The following is an 18486-nucleotide window of genomic DNA, read 5'->3' as shown; positions in this document are numbered from 1 at the left end:
AGTGGTATTAACTGGGCTTCCCTGTAGGCGCATGGATATTATCCTATCACAGACAGGGCTGTTCCTCATGACTGATCTGGATATGTTCTTTTTGACAATGAATGCAACACCATTCCTCTTCAATTTGTCATATCTGGCACAGCCCACTCCAGATACATACATATCTATGAGGGGGCGGCAAAAGTTCATGGAAAAATTTCATTGTCTTTTCATTCCATTTTTCCATGAACTTTTTGAAGTCCCCTGATATATCTATGTGTGTCGGTAGTGAATATCTTTATGGATTGTGCGTATCTAAAGGTAACAGCAGATTTAGTGCAATGAGTAAATAAGGGAACCTGACAAACAGTACTCACTATTTTATGGTATGTACTCATTTACAGCACTCTCTGATGTCACCTGCATCTAACCAAGCCACCAACATCTCCTGCCTTGACAAGTACAACAGTACCTGACTCCCCACTTGCTTGCTGTGCTCTCTACCATTCTCTTATACAGAAGACATGGTGATCTTTCACTGCTCTTTCCTCAGGCTCCACAGTCTGGCTGAATGGTGTCTGTTCCCATCAGAAGCTTCACAGTATCAATTCGCTCTGCCTCGAATGCTCTTCCCTCTTCTTTTAGCTCCCTTTTATCCTTTATGCTATAATTAAATCTCACTTCCTCAGAGACTTCCCTCAATCCCTGATGCCAACTATGTTGCCCTGCTCTAGTCACTATTCCCATAGTTTCCCACTATTCTATAAATGATGGGAGGGCAGAAACCATGTCTTTTTTTTCCTTCAGTGTATCCCCAACACTTAGCATACTTGACACATGGTAGATTCAAGAAATAACTAAATGAGAAGAGTACTGGAAAGAAAGCAATAGAATAGCTGCTGCTGGGAGAAAAATGCTCTCAAAATTTTGTGCAAAAAATGCAAACGCTTTCATATAGGAAAGTAAAGCTACCTTCCACCTATAATTAGTAAAACATATGTCAGTACTCACCAGAAGTGCTTTTCTGCTTTGGAAACATTGCATGATGGGGAGCAGAAGGTGACTGGAATGTATTTGTAAGGTTTTCAGAATCCTGACTTGCAGTTGTCCTTATAAACTCAACAGCAGCCTGTAGAACTCGGAACTGCAGTGCCACAGCCATAGCTACAAACAAAGACACTGGGTTGTTTTCAAGCTAGGTGGGTGCTAGTTGTTTAATTATATGCATTTTTATATTCATGCAATAGCTAAATTTCAAATAATGTGTCATTAATTTAAAGATACATATTTTAAAATGTTGGAAAACAAGGGTTCTTGATGGTAGCAAATATGTGTAAACTGTTTTAAAAAATCATTTTAAAGTAAAGTTCCAGATAGCCGCTTTGCAAAATTCAGTTAAAAATACTAGCTTGTAAACTTATTTCCTTGTATTACACCAAGGCATCACTTTTCCTATATTTAACCCCTTAAAAACACTTCTTTGTAAAAACAATAGATATGATCACAAACTTAAGGTTAGCGCCTTCAGTGAACGAGTTTTCAAGAAAAAAAGATTAGGTTCAAATAACATGTTTAGTTTACTCTACAATTCCACCTGAACTCATAAAAATGAGATCTTACTTTGTGTCCTCCTATTTTTGCTGTTTTGAAGATATCCAAGCAGTACAATAAGGTCTTCAATAACCCTAAAATACTGTGAGCCTGAGGAACTGCAAGCATGAATTGTAACTGCTTTGAAAAGTTGCTGTATATCACAGGCAAGCAGTTTGTATTCACTCAAAGGAACACTAAAGATAAAAGAAAAGAAAAATGAACAGAACGTTTGTAAGAGAAAGAGCGAGTAATTTAAAGCAATGACAAAAACCCAAACCAGTGTCATCACGTTGATTCTGACCTGTGTGAAGGGTTTCTGGGCTGTAGATAGATCTTAATGGCAGCAGAAAGCCTTCCTGTTTTTCCTGGCAGGTAGTAGATTCAAACTGCTGACTTAGGGTTAGCAACTCAACACGTAACCCACCAGGCCACCAGGGCTCCCAAACAAAGACAACTGGGTTTAAATCCCTGTGTTACTGGCATTAATTAATTGATTGATTGATCCATTTATTCAATATTTATTCATGCTTATGGTGGCACTGTAGATAAGCACTGGACTGCTAACTACAAGGTCGGTGGTTCAAACCCACTAGTCCCTCTTTGGAAACCCAACAATGAGTCATTTTGAATTGGACCCGAATCTAGGGCATTTAACAACAACAATTATAGGACAGTATGGTGAGCTCAAGTAGCGTAGTGGTTACGAATTGGGCTGTGAACCTTAAGGTCAGCGGTTTGAAACTACCAGCCGCTCCGCGGGAGAAAGATGAGGCTTTCTACTCCCGTAAAGATTTACACCCTCGGAAACCCTGTACAGGGTCGCTATGGGTCAGAACCGACTCAACGGCACTTAACAACAACAACATGGTGAGCTCAAAACACAGGTGTTTGAAGCAAAAACAATTCATTCTCCCCTCCTCTGTTATTTTTTAGCTGTGTGATTTTCCACAAGTTACTGTATTGCTCAAATCCTCAATTTCCTATTCCTGATGGGGACAATAACAGTACTTTGGGCTGTGCGTGAATAAGTTGTTGTTAAGTGTTGTCGAGTTGGTTCTGACTCATAGCAACCCTGTATAGTTTCCAAAGAGCAGCTAGTGAATTTGAACTGCTGACCTTGTGGTTCAAACCTATGTTGAAGTCCAGTGCATTATCCCACAGCACTACACATGGAAGTGGGAAAAAACTCAACTGCATACAATGACCACCACCATGGTCTGGAAAATATATATATAAGGGCAATTAATTCTACTTGTCTTCAATCTCTAAATGTCTAAATGTAGGTCATATGAAAATACCTTCTTTTCTAACCAAGCTTTGCTGATTAGAAAAAGTAACTTATGTAACAAAGACGTTCTTTGAGAGCATTTTTTAAAAACTGCATGCTTTAATGAAACCTACTACTAAGATTTTTCCTCTCTAAATTATTTACCAGAATAGAATTTAAAAAATAATTTAAAACTTACTTCTTTTCTAATCCATTCAGCGTTGCTACTGTATTACATAAAACATAGAGTAGACCATTATCCAACAATAGATCTGCTACCTTAGAACAAGAATTTAAAATCTGGAGAAGCAGTAAAAGAGTGTTATGTAAGAGCATGTTGTCATACAGTGAAGTCTCTATTAGTCCCAGAATCGGAATAACAGACCACTTCTGAAAAAGTCCCATGCTTTTCACATCTTCCAGATCAAATCTGTAATAAATAATAAACAGTTATGCAGAGTTAGTAAGAGATCATCCACAAAATAAGAAAAAGTGGCTATAATTGCACGGTTTTTTTAACCCAAATTTGAAGCTACTATAAAAAAATTAATTTGAGAAACAAGTGTTCTTAAGCATTTGGTTTTTTTTTGGGATTTTTTTTTTTACATTAAAAGATCAAATAATGAAAAGCTATTCCTAGTCCATCCCAAGATACACACACAGACATTGAGATGAAAAATTTGTTCTACACTTTCATAGGGTTAACGGACTCAATTCATCATTAAGTGTCTAAAGATTAAGTTAAGAAACCTCTTAGCCCTGACCAAACACCTCCCAAGACTGAGACTGAGGGCTAGGGACATCTAGTTTTGAGGGACAGCTGTGCCAATTGGCATAGGAGAGTCCATGAAGACAACAGTCTACATCCTAGTTTGGGTGGGTAGTGACTGGGGTCTTAAATGCCTGCAGGCAGCGACCTAAGTTCCACCTCTCCGTCTCTTTCATTCTGGAGCAAAGATGAGTAAAGAAAACCAAAGATTCAAGGAAACAATGAGTCCACAGGACTAATGGACCACATGAATCACAGCCTCCCTTAACCTGAGACCAGAAGAACGAGATGGGACCACAAGAAAAGATATCTGACAGGTGGAACAAAACTCATATTCATATAAAAGATCAGATTTACTGATCTGATAGAGACTGGTGAACTCCCCAAACCTTCTAACTTAGAACTGAAGCCACAGCCAGAGCAACCCTTTCACCCACACAGAAGACAGGCCCATTAAGGGAACATCTGGGTGGAGCATGCTCCTCAGAACACTTACCCAAATGACACCAAAAAGGCAGCATCTGCTCAAAAGCAAAATTAAGAAGGCAGGAAGGAGCAGGAAAAGGGCATGAATGGAAATGGGGAGAATGCTGACACATTATGGACTGCAACCAACATCACAGAACAATCTGTGTATGCATTATGGGATGCAAAACTAATTTGTTCTGTAAACTTTTACCACCATACAATACTAAACAGCAATCAAAGAACGCTTGTTTTATGGGCCATCTAGTAAGTGCCGCAAGCTAGTAAAAAGAGGCCTACCAAAAACAATGCATCTTTTTTTTAATATAAGTTTTTATTGTGGATTGAATGAAAGTTTACAGGGCAGACCATCAGTTTTATACTCAACAAATCATACACCTTGTTTCATTACAATGATTGTAATCCCCTCTATGTACCATCAGTTAAGTCTTTCTCTCTATTCATTTCAGCTTATTTTAGAATTATTTTTTTTAATAAACACTCAGGCATATATAATAATTTACACCACCAAAGTGCACATTCTGCAAGTCTGCCTCCTGGCTGCCATCTCTCAGCCCTTCTCTTCCCATGAATCTAGAGTCCTCAGCTGCTCCCTCTCTCCATGTCCCCATCTCTGCCCCCATCACTGTGTCACTGCTTCTCTGGATAGGGTCTTACATTCTGCTTGTGCTCTTCTTCCTTGATGGTACTAGGGTCCTCTGTTCTTGGACTGAAAGATTAACTACTCCCTCGTTTTAAAACAATGCATCGAGTCCCTGTCCCAAAGCTGTTTGCCTCTGTGATGAAGGGAAATCATTTTAGCATTTTACATCTCATATGCTTTACCTGTCAAATCTAGGTAATGATATTTGACCTATTTTTTCTCAAGACTGCTGTGAGAATCAAATGAGGAAATGTAGAATTGTTTCATTCTGTATGCAAATAAAAAGTACTGTTGTACTATTAATTGGCATTACCACAATTACTAGGTTAATTCTCCAAAGGTCTAAATTTATCTATTACAATAGAGACATATTTCTCTACTCTGTCATAGACAGAAATAGCAGTTTAGCTTTTCTGTGAAACTTTTGGTTTTCGAGAAAATACATTTCTATCATCATTTTAATGTGCTAATCCTTCGACATTATGCTGGAGTCAAATCTCAGCAATGACTAGACCCAGAAATTCCAGGCTCACTTTCCTCCAGGAGCTCCTCACATGACACCCACAGAATTGTCTCCGAGACTACTTGAGCCTCGTTACTTTCCAGTGAACCTCAAGTTTATACATCACTGTTGTTCAATCAATTCCAATTCATGGCAACCTCATGTTAATACTGTGTCAAATCCTTTTTTTCTTTAGTGAAACATTCATTTGTATCTGGTGTCAACACAATGAATGAAATACAAAGGAAGAAGTTATATGAGAAAAAATATCATAATGAAAATAATGAATTGGTTCCTCTGGAAAATAACTTTCACCAGATTTTTTTTCCCTTAAAGGTAATCCAACAATTTAAAACAATTAGTTACTAAATTTTACTTTGAAGATTTACAACCCCAAATGTTCAGTTATGGTGGTAGGGAGGACATACTTACTCTTCATCCAGTCCAATACTTCTACGAAAGAACATTTCAATGAAGCATTCTAATAATTCTTGAGTTCCCCGATGGAGATACAGCTGGTTGGCTAACAAGGAAAAGCCTCGATTCTTCAGAAATTTATCTTTTTGCTCCTTAGATGCTCTATTAAAATATGCATCTAATAGCTAAAGAAAAAATGTAAGAAGATTTAGATAATATGTTAAGATTTATTATCTATTCAAATTAATGGACCATACTTGTAAAAACTCAGAACACTGTGCCACTGTCAAAGCAAAACAAAAATGACTGAACTTAGAGATCTTACTACGTCTATGATAGGGAGCCGGCTTCAGTAGTTAGACAGGGGCACCTAGGAGACTGGCATCCTTAGTCCAGTCAAAATAGGATTAGTTGTTGTTAGATGCCACAGAGTTGGTTCTGACTCACAGTAACCCTATGCATGACAGAAGAAACACTGCCCGGTCCTGTGCCATCCTTGCATGGTTACAGTTGAGCCTGTTCATGCTGCTGCCACTTTGTCAATCCATCTCACTGGGGATCCTCCTCTTTTCACTGATCTTCCACTATGTAAAGAACATGATGTCCTTTTCCAGGACATCTGTGGATAATTCTGAAGGACAAAACTCAGGCAACAGCTATAAACTGCACTCTGATCTCTGTGAATCTGTATACACAGACTCTGGACCTCTGTTTGTAGCATTCTCGACAGACTATTCATCCTGAGCACAGGCCTGAATAGCCACTTGCTTCTATCACAATAAATGAAGTATGTCTAGAATGAAATTACTTTTCCTTCCAAAATGAATTCTTCCATGGTTTTGATCTTAAGAGAATGGCAGCAAGTTTTGAAGGTTTTGAAGGCTAACTTGACTTCTGGGTTTTCTCTTCCTCTTGTCCCACATTTAATTATGAAGGTAACTCCTCCATTCCAGTGACTATCTCTAACATGGGTCTCATTCTTTGACTTCTCACTTAGATATGGAGCTCACCAGGACAAGCTATGGACAACATTGCAAACTATGAGTATTCTGGAACACTTGATTGTTCTCATGAGGAATCTGTACTTGGACCAAGAGGCGTTTGTTTGAACAGAACATGGGAACACTGAATGGTTTAAAACCCTGTGCGACACGGTTGTATTCTTTCACCATACTTATTCAACCTGTATGCTGAGCACATAATCAGAGAACTGGGTTCTATGAAGAAAAACACGGCATCAGGATTGGAGGAAGACTCATTAACAACCTGCGATATGCAGATGATACAACCTTGCTTGCTGAAAGTGAAGAGGACTTAAAACATTTACTGATGAAGATCAAAGAGCACAGCCTTTGGTATGGATTGCATCTCAATGTGAAGAAAACAAAAATCCTCACCACTGGACCAATAAACAACATTCTTATCAACAGAGAAAAGATTGAAGTTGTCAAGGAGTTCATTCTTGGATCAACTATCAACACTCATGGAAACAGCAGTCAAGAAATCAAACAACGTATTGCATTAGGCAAATCTGCTGCAGAAGACCTTTTTACAGTAGTGAAGAGCAAAGACATCAGCTTGAAGACTAAGGTGGCCTAACGCAAGCCATGGTATTTTCAATAACCTCATATGCATGCGAAAGCTGGACAGTGCATAAGGAAGAGCATAGAAGAATTGATGCTTTTGAGTTATGGTGTTGGAGGAGAATACTGAAAGTGCCATGGGCTGCCAAAAGAACCAACAGATCCGTGTTTGAAGAAGTGCAGCCAGAGTGCTCCTTGGAGGCCAGGATGGCCAAACTTCATCTCTCATACTTCGGACATATTGTCAGGAGGGACTAGTTGCTGGAGAAGGATATCATGTTTGGTACGGTGGAGGGTCAGAGAAAATGAGGAAGACCCCCAATGAGATGGATTGGCCAAGTAGCAGCACTGATGGACTCAAGCGTGGCAACAACAGTGAGGTTGGCCCAGGATTGGGCAGTGTTTCATCCTACTGTGCACAACATCGCCGTGAGTCGGTACCGACTCGATGGCACTTAACAATAACAACAACAAAGATGTTCGTTTGAGTACTAAGGTGCACCAGACTCAAGCCATAGTATTTTCAATAGCATGTGAAAATTGGGCAATGAATAAGGAAGACTGTAGAGGAACTGATGTATTTGAGTTATGATGTTGGAGGAGAATATTAAAAGTACCATGAACTGCCAGAAGAACAAACAAATCCGTGTTGGAAAAAAATCAGTGAGAGTGCTCCTTAGAAGCTAGGATGGCCAGACTTTGTCTTTCATACTTCAGACTTATTATCATCAGGAGGGACCAGTCCTTGGAGAAGGGCATCATGGTTGGTAAAGTGGAGGGTCAGTGAAAAAGAGGAAGACCCCAATATGATGGACTGGCACAGTGACAGCAGCAATGGGCTCAAGTGTGACAATTGTGGGGGTGGTGCAGGACCGGGCTGTTTCATTCTGTTGTGCATACGGTCACTATGAGTCGGAATCGACTGGAAGGCACCTTACAACATTTATTATTCTTTCTGAAAATATTTCTTTGTTTACAGCATAATAGAAAACACACCTCTTGAATGAATCTTTCCAGCTTCTCACATTACAAGGAACTGCTTTTCATATATTTCCATTCTCCTTTATTAACTGCAGCAGTCATCACAGAATTCCTTACACCTTAGTTGGGTGCATGTACCTCTCCAAAATGAAGGGACTTACAGTAGTCCTCCTTAAGTCCCATATAACAACTAGCCCAGAGTTTTATACATGGAATGGGAGCTCAATAAATAATGAGGGGGAGTGACTAAACGAAATCCTACACCCAGACAAACTCAAGAAAATGAAACTATTTTAAAGACCATCTCAATACTGGATTGTTTTCTAATGGAGACAATTCTGACCCCACGTTCATTCATTCAACAATGTGATTAGGAGCTATCCTGCAGTAGACACTACATGCCTACCCTCAAGTAGCTTTGATTTTGGCATGGAGGATTTAAAACGCAAGTACACAGAGGAATTAACAAAACGACTGCAAAAAAACCCACAGATGCTGTGATACAATAATGGTGCTGTAGGATCAGTACTGGACTGTGAGCCACAAGATTGGCAGTTCAAACCCACCAGCTGCTCCTCAGAAATCTTATACAGGGTCACTACAAACCGAAACCAACTTGACAACACTTAACAACAACAAGAAGAAAATACAATAATGAGGAGCACGGCCAGGGGAAAGATCAAGGATGGCCTCTCTGAAAAGGTGACAACTAAACTGAGATCTGACAATACACTGTAGGAAATATTTTCAGTGAACTGCAAGTTCTTCATAATTTTTGCAAAATCGATATACTGTGGCAAAATATGCTAATTATTGGTAGATTAAATAAAACACTAATATAATTGGATGGTAATATATATGAAAATATGAAATATTAATAACAAACTATTTATATTTTTAAAAAGAAAAACTCACACCATCGAGTTGAGTCCAACTCAGGAAACTGGCCCATAGGTAGTCAAAGGCTGTAAACACTTAAGAAAGCAGACTGCCACATTCCCCCTCGGTGGGTCTGAACCAATGACTGTTGAGTTCATAGTCAAATGCTGTAGCCCCTGAGCCCCTAACATTCCCTGTATCAGTTCATTAACTTTCATTATAAAACAAAGTCCTGGGTCTACCTCAACATACATTTCAAATACTAAATTACACATTTATTTTTCTGAGTTAGAACAACATTGATGTAGCATTGCCCTTACTTTAATAACTCCTTGTTGTATAGCAGGTGACGGGTGGTTCACAAGGACTAACAGTGTTTCTGCCTGAATGAGCTTGTCCATCACGTCTTCTAGCATGACATCAGGCAGAATCAGAAGAACGCCACTTAAGAGGTCATACAAGCCACAGCAAATAGGTATTAAACAGTCTTCTGTTACACTAAAACAGCCAAAAACGTCTCATTAACGCATTATCAGGGAGCAAAATATATGCTACTACTTTAAGAGCTGTGATGAGTATCAATACCCGCTCTAAATATGAGACAAATGTTCATAGGATTTAAGAAAATGTTTTCTGGTATAACTGATGAATTTATTGTTAGTTTTTATCACTGGTATATTTGAGGAATACAGTCTACTACACATATACCTGCAATGTCTAATACAGTAGACACAAACCACACATAGCCAAACTAATAAAATTGAAATTAAATAAACACCAACTCAGTTCCTCAGATGCTCTAAGCCACACTTTAAGAGTTCAATAGCCACATGTGGTTAGTGTACTGGGTAACAGATTTAGAACACGTCCATTAATGTATATGGTGTATTATTATCAAGAGTGACAGAATGAAAATACTTCTAAATTCTACAAAGAAACAGCACACGGAAGGAGGGCCCGAAGGCGCACACACACCTATGAGCACTTGTAGTTCGCTTGTAGCTCTGCTCATAATCAAGAGAAAAGGACAAGTTTTCCCAATGATCAGTGTTCCCAGCAACAAGATTTGGCCAACGGCCACGAGCTGTAGATCCATTCTGTGTGGAAAAGGCCAGTCCTAGGCTAGCGATAGTGCTGTGGCTTCGCTGGAAGGAGGCAAGCCCTTTGGGAAAATCAGGACGGTGTGGGGAGGACTCGTTCCCAGGACTGTCATCGTCTGGGCTGGGGTCTGCACCAACTTCTTTAGGACCTACTTTGACCACTGGAAAACTTAGTTTTTCTTTGGCAACGCCATTGACAGAGGTTTCCATTTCACAGATCGTTTTTGCAGATTCACAGCTACTGACGAATGCGTCCTCTTGGCCTTTTTTCAGGGTCTCAGAACTCGCCTGAGGGTTCCATTGCTCTGGGTGAGTGGCAGCATAACTATCTGCAATACTTCGTAACTTCTCAGTACTACCACCCAAACTGGCTGTCAGTTTTTGTTGTTGCATTAGTGGTGACGTAGGGAATGCTGGTAGGCTTCTAGAACGCAGCATGTGAGCAACACCACGGTGTGGAATAGCATTGGAGGAATCGTTTCCTGACAAAAATAGACAAAAAATGATCACCTGAGTGAACCACTATCAGTCACCACTAGCATAATAGTCCAGTTAGCTAGCCCTGGTTACTTCAAACCACTGATCTTTGGGTTCGCAGCCAAGTGCTTCACCACTGGGCCACGAGCGATCCTTATGAAAAAGGGCAGTAGCCAGAAAGGGAAAAGACATGAGGCCAATTCACAAGCAGGAAGCCTGCACTTATTTTACCTTTTAAGAAATGAGGTAGAATATATTATTATTGAGAAGTCAGCTCAAACTCGTAACGACCCTGTATAGGGTTTCCAAGGCTTTAAATCTTTGTGGGAGGAGAAAGTCTCATCTTTATTCCGTGGAATGGCTAGTGGGCTCGAACCACTGACCTTGGGGTTCGTAGTACAGTGCTTACCCTACAGAGTAACTATGACATTACAAACCCTGCTGTGGTTGGAGACCCTTGTCATGGCAGGTATTTTCTGAGGTCTCTAGTAGCTGTCAGCCAAGTGAAGACAGAAATGGAGATGACATGGTGTTAGACTGACCTCGAGTTTAGTCAAGTGAAGACAGAAATGGAGATGACACGGTGTTAGACTGACCCAGAGTGAGGGTTTTTCAGTATAAGAATGCAAAAAGGTCAAGAGGACAAAAAATTATGTTGAAATTCTTAGATAATGGGATCAGGTGGATAGCGAAAGGTAAAGCAGAAAGGAACCTGGGATGTTGCGAAAGAATCTAGAATGAGAGCAGGCTGTGTTTCAGAAGTAGGGAATGATAAAGTCCAATACAGGTGCATGCATACTGGTAGACAGAGAAGAAGGTCCCAGAGAACTGGAGGCTGGAGTGTGGAATGACCATTCAATGACAAGTGATTGTTTTAAGCAGGAAGGAGTGAGCCACACCAAAAGTTTTCAAGACAATGGGAAAACAAAACAGACAAGAAGAAAACAAATGACTCAGATAATGCGGGCCCTACACGTGCTTCCCAAGTTCTCCAGAGGACCTGTGCTCTTGTTGGGCTGAGCTCAAGTACTGTTACTAGAAGGTAAGGAAAACTAATTCCTAAACACACCCGATCACTTTAATCTTCTACTCACTTAGTCTATTATTATCATGCTACAATAGTATGCTAGCATGCACAATGTACTCACTAATATTCAAGACTAAAACCAGAAAGTGTGTACTTCCCTCACTATCACGTTTACCTTCAAGGGGTGAAGCGGAGAAGCCTGATGGATTTATTACCATGACCCCAGGACTACTAAGAGACTCCCCTCCACTGCTGGAGCGTCTCAAGGACTTGATTGACTGGATTTTCTCCTGAAAGATCTTGCCGTCTACAATAAAGAGGAGAAGACAAATTCATTTTAGGGAAAATCTTTTTTTGAGACATCAAACTAAAAAAAAAGGATAAACAAGAAATACAACTTTGAAAGCAAATCATTAAATATGCTTCTTTATAAAAAGATGTTCAGAGAGGAAAAAATAGGACATACTTTTTACTAATAGACACTTGATAAATGAATACTTATCTTCTATAATGTTTTGCTACAGTTTTTTGGTTGAAAATTACTGGTCATTTAGCTTCTACTTCCTTTGCATTTAACTATACTTGCATTAAGTTTATGGTTTACTATTTAATTAGTCACTTAATTATTAATGTGTTCTTCCCAGCGGGACTGCTCATCTGTTCATTCTATGAGGAAGGACTGTGTCTTATTTTTTTTACATATCCCTGCAATGTCTAATATGACTCTAAAAATGGATACTTACAACTTAAACTTCCTTTGTGAGCTTCAAACTGATAAATTCAACTGTCTGGTTTCTTATATGTACCAGAGATGTAACAGATCGGAGTCATCTTTCTGTCCTCTGGTTTGGTGGTGGAGTCACCCACTCACCAGGTAGATACCTGAAGCATCCTTGATCACTGCCTTTCCTGTATTCACATCAAGTCAGGACCAGGTTCTACTGAGTTTATGTCCTATTTCTGGAGCTTTCCTCATCTCTACGACAGGGCCGTAATTCAGGCTCTTGCTATTTCTGACTTGGATTACTGTCACAGTTCTCCAAACACTCTCCGTGATGGACATCGTGTCAATTGCAAACCCTCATAGCTACCAGAATTTTCTTCTGAAATGTCACCCTGCTTAAAACGTATGTGACACGAAATCATTTCCAGGTCAGCAGTTCATCTCTTCAGTAAGCAGGGCTGGAATAGCGAGGGGCTAGCAGTTACTGGAAATACAACAAACCATGTGGAAATGATTTGCACTACATGGCATTTTAAGCAGATTCTTGCAAACCTTGAGCTTGTCACAATAGCAACAGGAAACAAAATCTGCATGTAAGTAGGCCTCCTGCGCTGTACAAAGGCCATCTGTGTAAGTTCTTGTCTCAGCTTCCTCTTTCCTTCTGTATCTACTTTTCTGTACTGGTCTCATCTACTGTTAAACCCTTAACTAACGACAATCGATCGCAGTAGCTCCTTAACACTTTCCCCAGGTTAGATTCCTCACACCCATGCCTGCTAGACAATTACACTATGATTCACTATAACCACAAATGCCAAACATCTAAGACTAAACTTACTCCTTACCATCCTGAGTCAGCCCATCCTAACCTTTACACGTTGCTATATTTACCACTCCTTCCCAATTGTACTATTACTACACCCAGATTCTATCATTTCATATCTCTTGCTGCTGCTACATGCCCTCAAGTCGGTTCCAACTCATTGTGACCCTCTCCGTAGGGTTTCTGAGGCTGTAAACGTTTATAGGAGCAGGGAGTCTCATCTTTCTCCCATCCTATCTCTCACTGGCTACCATAAAAGGTCTTACTGCCCCTAGTTAATCTTACTGAATCCTACTGCAATAGTTTCCTTATAAAAGATGCCATCACTCAACAACAAGGACAAAACAAAATCCTTTAATGAGCCCGGACAGAATGTATGATTTTTTTGGCCTTACATTCAAGGATCTATTTAAAATGAGCTTAGTGAAAACATAAATAAATGATGGTTGTAAACTAATTCATGGCATTCTTTCTTACTACACCTTTGTAGATAACCCAGGCTATTGTGGTTGTTAAGTGCTGTGGAGTCTGTTCCAACTCATAGCGGCCCTCTGTAAGGTTTCCAAGAAGCAGGTGGTAGATTTGAACCACTGACCTTGTGGTTAGCAGCCCAGTGTTTATCCTATGGAGCCACACTAGGAGTCCACAGGTCAATACTTAGGTAAAATACATCACTCTCTGATTCTACTCACATGTTGTTCTTCCCGTTAAGTCATTCTCTTCATATGGAATGCTAATTCTTTATATTACAGACCCAGATTCTACCTAAATTCTTCAATGCCCAGATCAAATAACACGTAACCGATTAAAGCTCTCTCCACAGTTGCCTGATGAAGCCTTCACCCTCTGAAATGTAACTGGGTCTTGCTTTTATCTATTAGGTACTTACCAAATATTATTTCTTGCTGTAGTTATTTGAATATATGTCTCCTCTTGGAATTTAAGCTCTTTAAGGGCAGAGACCGTATCTGCTTCATTTTATAAGATTCTACCATGACTTCCTTGCATACAACCACCACCACTCTCCCCCTGCCCCATACAACAAATATTGAACTGTGAACCACAAAAGTGACAAGAGCCACCAGCCAGTCAGCAGAGGAACCACGAGCCTTTTTGCTCCTGCAAAGATTGAAAAGCCCACGAAACTGTATACAGGGTCACTGTGCGTTGGAACCAACTTGATGGCACATAATATCACCCTGTCCCAATCCCAGTACTTGGTTGGGATAATTTCTAATACATTCAATGAATACCAAACAAGTGGGAAGAAAAAAATAGTAGAGACATGTAAGATCTAACAAAAATGGTTTTACCTACCTATATGCAAAGAGAAGTAGAAGTTTGTGGGGTTGTGACAAACGTAAGTGTTAGTAGGAGGGTGAACTGCTAAAAGGAAATTGAAGATAACTGTCAATAATTCCAAATCAGGGGGAGATCCAAGGACTTCTGCTATAATTTTCACAAATGATCTACAAACCTCTCGGGGCATGGATGTAAACTGCCCCTCTTTGTGTTCCTGGAAAAAAAAAAAAAAAAAAAAGAAATCAAACTCTCTTTAGAGTTAAAGAGAACTATCAATTTAACCAACATTTTTCAACTAAGTAGATATTCTTTTTAAGATAGATTTGGGTCTATTTATTACTCTAGTCAAAAGTATGTGCCATTAAATTGACTCGCTATTTCTCAATGCAGGAAATCTTACTGTTCTATTGATGCTGTTAAAGTGCCACTGAGCCAGTTTTAAGTTACAGCTACCTTGTATAGGTTCCCGAGGAACAGCTAGGTGGTTTTGAACTGCTGACCTTATCAGTAGAGCAGTCCAATGCTTATCTTACAGCAAAACACCAGGCCTCATCTTACCATTATGATTAATCAACATAGATGGCAAGGTAAGTTTAGCCCATTTATCTTAGTTAAAAAGGAGCCCTGGTGGTACAGTGGTTAAAGCACCTGGCTGCTAACCGAAAGGTCAGTGGTTCGAAAGCATCAACTTCTCCATAGTATAAGGTGTGACAGCCCATCCCTGGGAAACCACAAGGCAGTTCTACTTTGACCTTGAGGGTCACTGTGAGCTGGAATTGCCTCTTCGGCAGTGGTGTTTCAGGGAACTGAGTCAAAGACGTATTTTAGCACTTATGAGCTTGGACTCAGAAGCCAAACACCCAGGTTTGAATTCTGCCTCCCCAATTAGCTGTGTGGCCACAGTATGTTAGTTACCATCACTATGCAGCAAGTTCTCTATAATATGGAATAATTGTAGGTTAAGGAGCTCTGGTAGCGTAGTGGTTTATAAGTCGGGCTGCTAACCTCAAGGTCAGCAGTGTGAAACTACCAGTGGTTTTATGGGAGAAAGATCTGCAGGCTCGCAAATCCTATACAAGGTCGCTATGAGTCAGAACCGGATTCCTCGGCACATCACCACTTCAAAGGTTAGTGTAAGGATTAAATGAATTAGCATAAACTCTTGTAATTGCTATTGTTGTTCAGTGCTGTTAAGATGGTTCCAGCTCATAGTGACGGTGTATAGGGTTTCTGAGGAGCAGCTGGTGGGTTTGAACTGCTGACCTTGTGGCTCGTAATCCATAAAAGCTCTTACAATAATTCCTCACCAATATTAAACTTCATATCAATGCTGCCTCTTATTATTACTAGTACCATTAATTCTACCACTACTATTACTACTACTATTTCTATGACGACAACAACTATTGCTACAGCTACTACTGTAAAAGCAGAAGGAAACTTTTCTGATAGATAAAACTGGTTAAATAGGACTCTTATATTTACAGAATGTAAACAGTCAAAGTGTTCAAATTACTAGTTTAAACCACACAAATATAGCTAGAACTCACAATCAGGCCTTTGGACTCTTTCTATCTCCTCATCTACTGCCTGTAATACTAACATTGAAGACAGATATAAATAAACTATTTATACCCTCCAATTCTACCTCCCCAGTGGCCTGTAAATCAAGAAGACTAAGAGGTAAATGTCTTCATTTTCCCTCTTTCTATGTCCTAATGTATGACTTGTCTCAAGCACCACTCTTGTGCACTGCTGAATCACAGAACAGAAAGTCTAGATGTTAATGTTGACACTATGTAGTCTGACCACCTCATATTTAAGATGACCACACCAATTCTACTGAAGAAAACACAAGATTCACCGCTATCAAGTGGCCGAGCCAAACCAAGAACACAGATCTCTTGACTTCAAATTGCTATTTCTGCTACAAGCCTCAGTCTTTCCTTCTAGATCACACTCATTGCACCTTCTTAAATGTTCTGGCCCAATTGCAAGCTTGGTTAGAATCACAAACTCGGTGGTTCAAGCTCACCAGTTGCTCCTAGGAAACCCTATACAGGGTCGTTCTGGGTTGGAACTGACTCCGTGGCACTGAACAACAACAAATCTACCCTAGCCCAGATCTCTTCTATCTTGACATCTCTACTAGCACTGTATAGTCACTGGTATCATTGAAATAAAAAATCTCCTCATCTAAATCGATGAAGAGCCTTTTATTAACATTCTGTTTCTCTTTCCTCTTGCTGCTGAACTTTTCAATCATCATTTATACTTGTTGCCTCCAAAGGCCTTCCATACAAGCTGCCTGGTGGTGGCTGGCGGTATGCTGTGGAGTTGGTTCCGACTCATAGAGACCCTGTACAGGGTTTTCTTTATGGAAGCAGAATGCCTCATCTTTCTCCCACTGAACAGCTGGTAGTTCCAAATTTTATGTTATATTTGAGTCTCCTTCAGGTCTTATTTAAACAAAATCAAATCCTATTAACCCTGTCTATATAATTTCTTTCATATATACTCCCCATTTTATACTGTTACTTTGATCACCTTGGTTCATGAGATAACATGTGAATTTGATGATTATTTATTGTGTGCTCACATATGCTACTAAGGAGCCCTGGTGGTGCTAACCACAAGGTCAGCAGTTGGAATTTACCAGCAGCTCTGTGGGAGAACTCTGCAGTAATCTGCTTGCATAACTATTCAGTCTTGGAAACCCAAAGGGGCACTTGTAGTCTGTCCTATAGGCTGCAATGAACTCGATGGCAATGGGTTTGGTTGGGTTTTGAATGTGTACCCATAGAAGCTACGGGACTGCTAGGGTCAGAACGGACTCAACAGCACTTAATAATAACAACAAGAAGACACTAGGGTTACAGTAGGATCATCAACAAAAAACAATATCCCTGCACATGGGAGCTGACAGTGCCAAGGAAATAAACCAAAATCTTAAAAACAACATACGACTAACAAATTGTTATGTATACAAAGTGAGAATCCAACTTTATAAAGGAGAAAGGGCCAAATCAGTAGTAAAGAGCAGAGACAGTTTTTCTCAAGCAGTTTTAAGTTGAGATATGAAGGATAAGTAGGAGTTGGCCAGATGACAAGAACAGGAACAATAACTTTCTAAGCCCCCAAACTTGTTTAAGGGCATGAAAGAAAGTCCAGGCATGCTGAAGTGACAGAAACTGAGGCTGGTGTCGTAGTCAGACCACAGAAGTCGCCTTACGTATCTTCTCGCAGATTTTCGATGTAAGCCCAAGACTCCTGGTGTGGCATTGTAAGATCAACACTGGACAGCGAACCACAAAGTCGGTGGTTCAAACCCACCAGTAGCTCCTCGGAAACCCTATACAAGGTCACTATGAGTTAGAACTGATTTGGAAGCACCAAACAACAATAATGAGAAGCCACTGGTATGGCAAGCAGAGTCCTGGTGTGGCGCTGTGGGGTAATGTGCTGTGGGTTAAAGCCATTTGAGCTGCAAGGTCGGTGGTTCAAGCTCACCTGCTGCTCCTCAGAAACTCTATACAGGGTCGCTATGGGTCGGAACTGAATCGAGGGCACTTAACAACAACAACAACATAAAGGCAGAGAGAAGATTAAACTAGAAGCAAGACCACAGCACACTACAATGCAGCGGAAGTGAGTACCACTTTTTAATATTTTGGGTAAATGAGAGAATTCATTTTCAAGATGCTAATTTTAGCACACAGATCTTCAGTAATGAACACTTATAACGTCTTAGTTAAGGAATATGGTGCAAGTTAAAATTTCACTATTGTTGATGTTCAAGACAACACAAATTATTCTATCCCAACATAAAGAAACACCTCAGAAACTTAGTAGTTTTATTTTCGGTGAGTTGTGAACAATGATAATGTGAAGCTCAAACTATAAAAGCCATGACTGGAAAACTCCTATGTTTATT

General features: G+C 40.0%; 1 protein-coding gene across 1 annotated transcript in view; it reads right to left on the bottom strand.

The window, feature by feature from the left end:
* Nucleotides 1-18486, bottom strand: part of LYST (lysosomal trafficking regulator) — a 222988-nt gene that overhangs the window by 123053 nt on the left and 81449 nt on the right. Inside the window, exons 19-26 of the mRNA XM_006872009.1 lie at nucleotides 14568-14766; nucleotides 11879-12010; nucleotides 10075-10681; nucleotides 9420-9597; nucleotides 5672-5841; nucleotides 3039-3269; nucleotides 1600-1766; nucleotides 991-1143 (exon numbers count right to left, since the gene is read on the bottom strand). Of these exons, the coding sequence (XP_006872071.1) occupies nucleotides 991-1143; nucleotides 1600-1766; nucleotides 3039-3269; nucleotides 5672-5841; nucleotides 9420-9597; nucleotides 10075-10681; nucleotides 11879-12010; nucleotides 14568-14766 (1837 nt within the window). The remainder of the gene's footprint in view (nucleotides 1-990; nucleotides 1144-1599; nucleotides 1767-3038; nucleotides 3270-5671; nucleotides 5842-9419; nucleotides 9598-10074; nucleotides 10682-11878; nucleotides 12011-14567; nucleotides 14767-18486) is intronic.

The sequence above is a fragment of the Chrysochloris asiatica genome, unplaced genomic scaffold (assembly GCF_000296735.1).
Source record: "Chrysochloris asiatica unplaced genomic scaffold, ChrAsi1.0 scaffold00179, whole genome shotgun sequence".
NCBI lineage: Eukaryota > Metazoa > Chordata > Mammalia > Afrosoricida > Chrysochloridae > Chrysochloris > Chrysochloris asiatica.
Note: the sequence above shows the minus strand (reverse complement) of the source record. Positions and strands in the feature narration are given on the sequence as shown.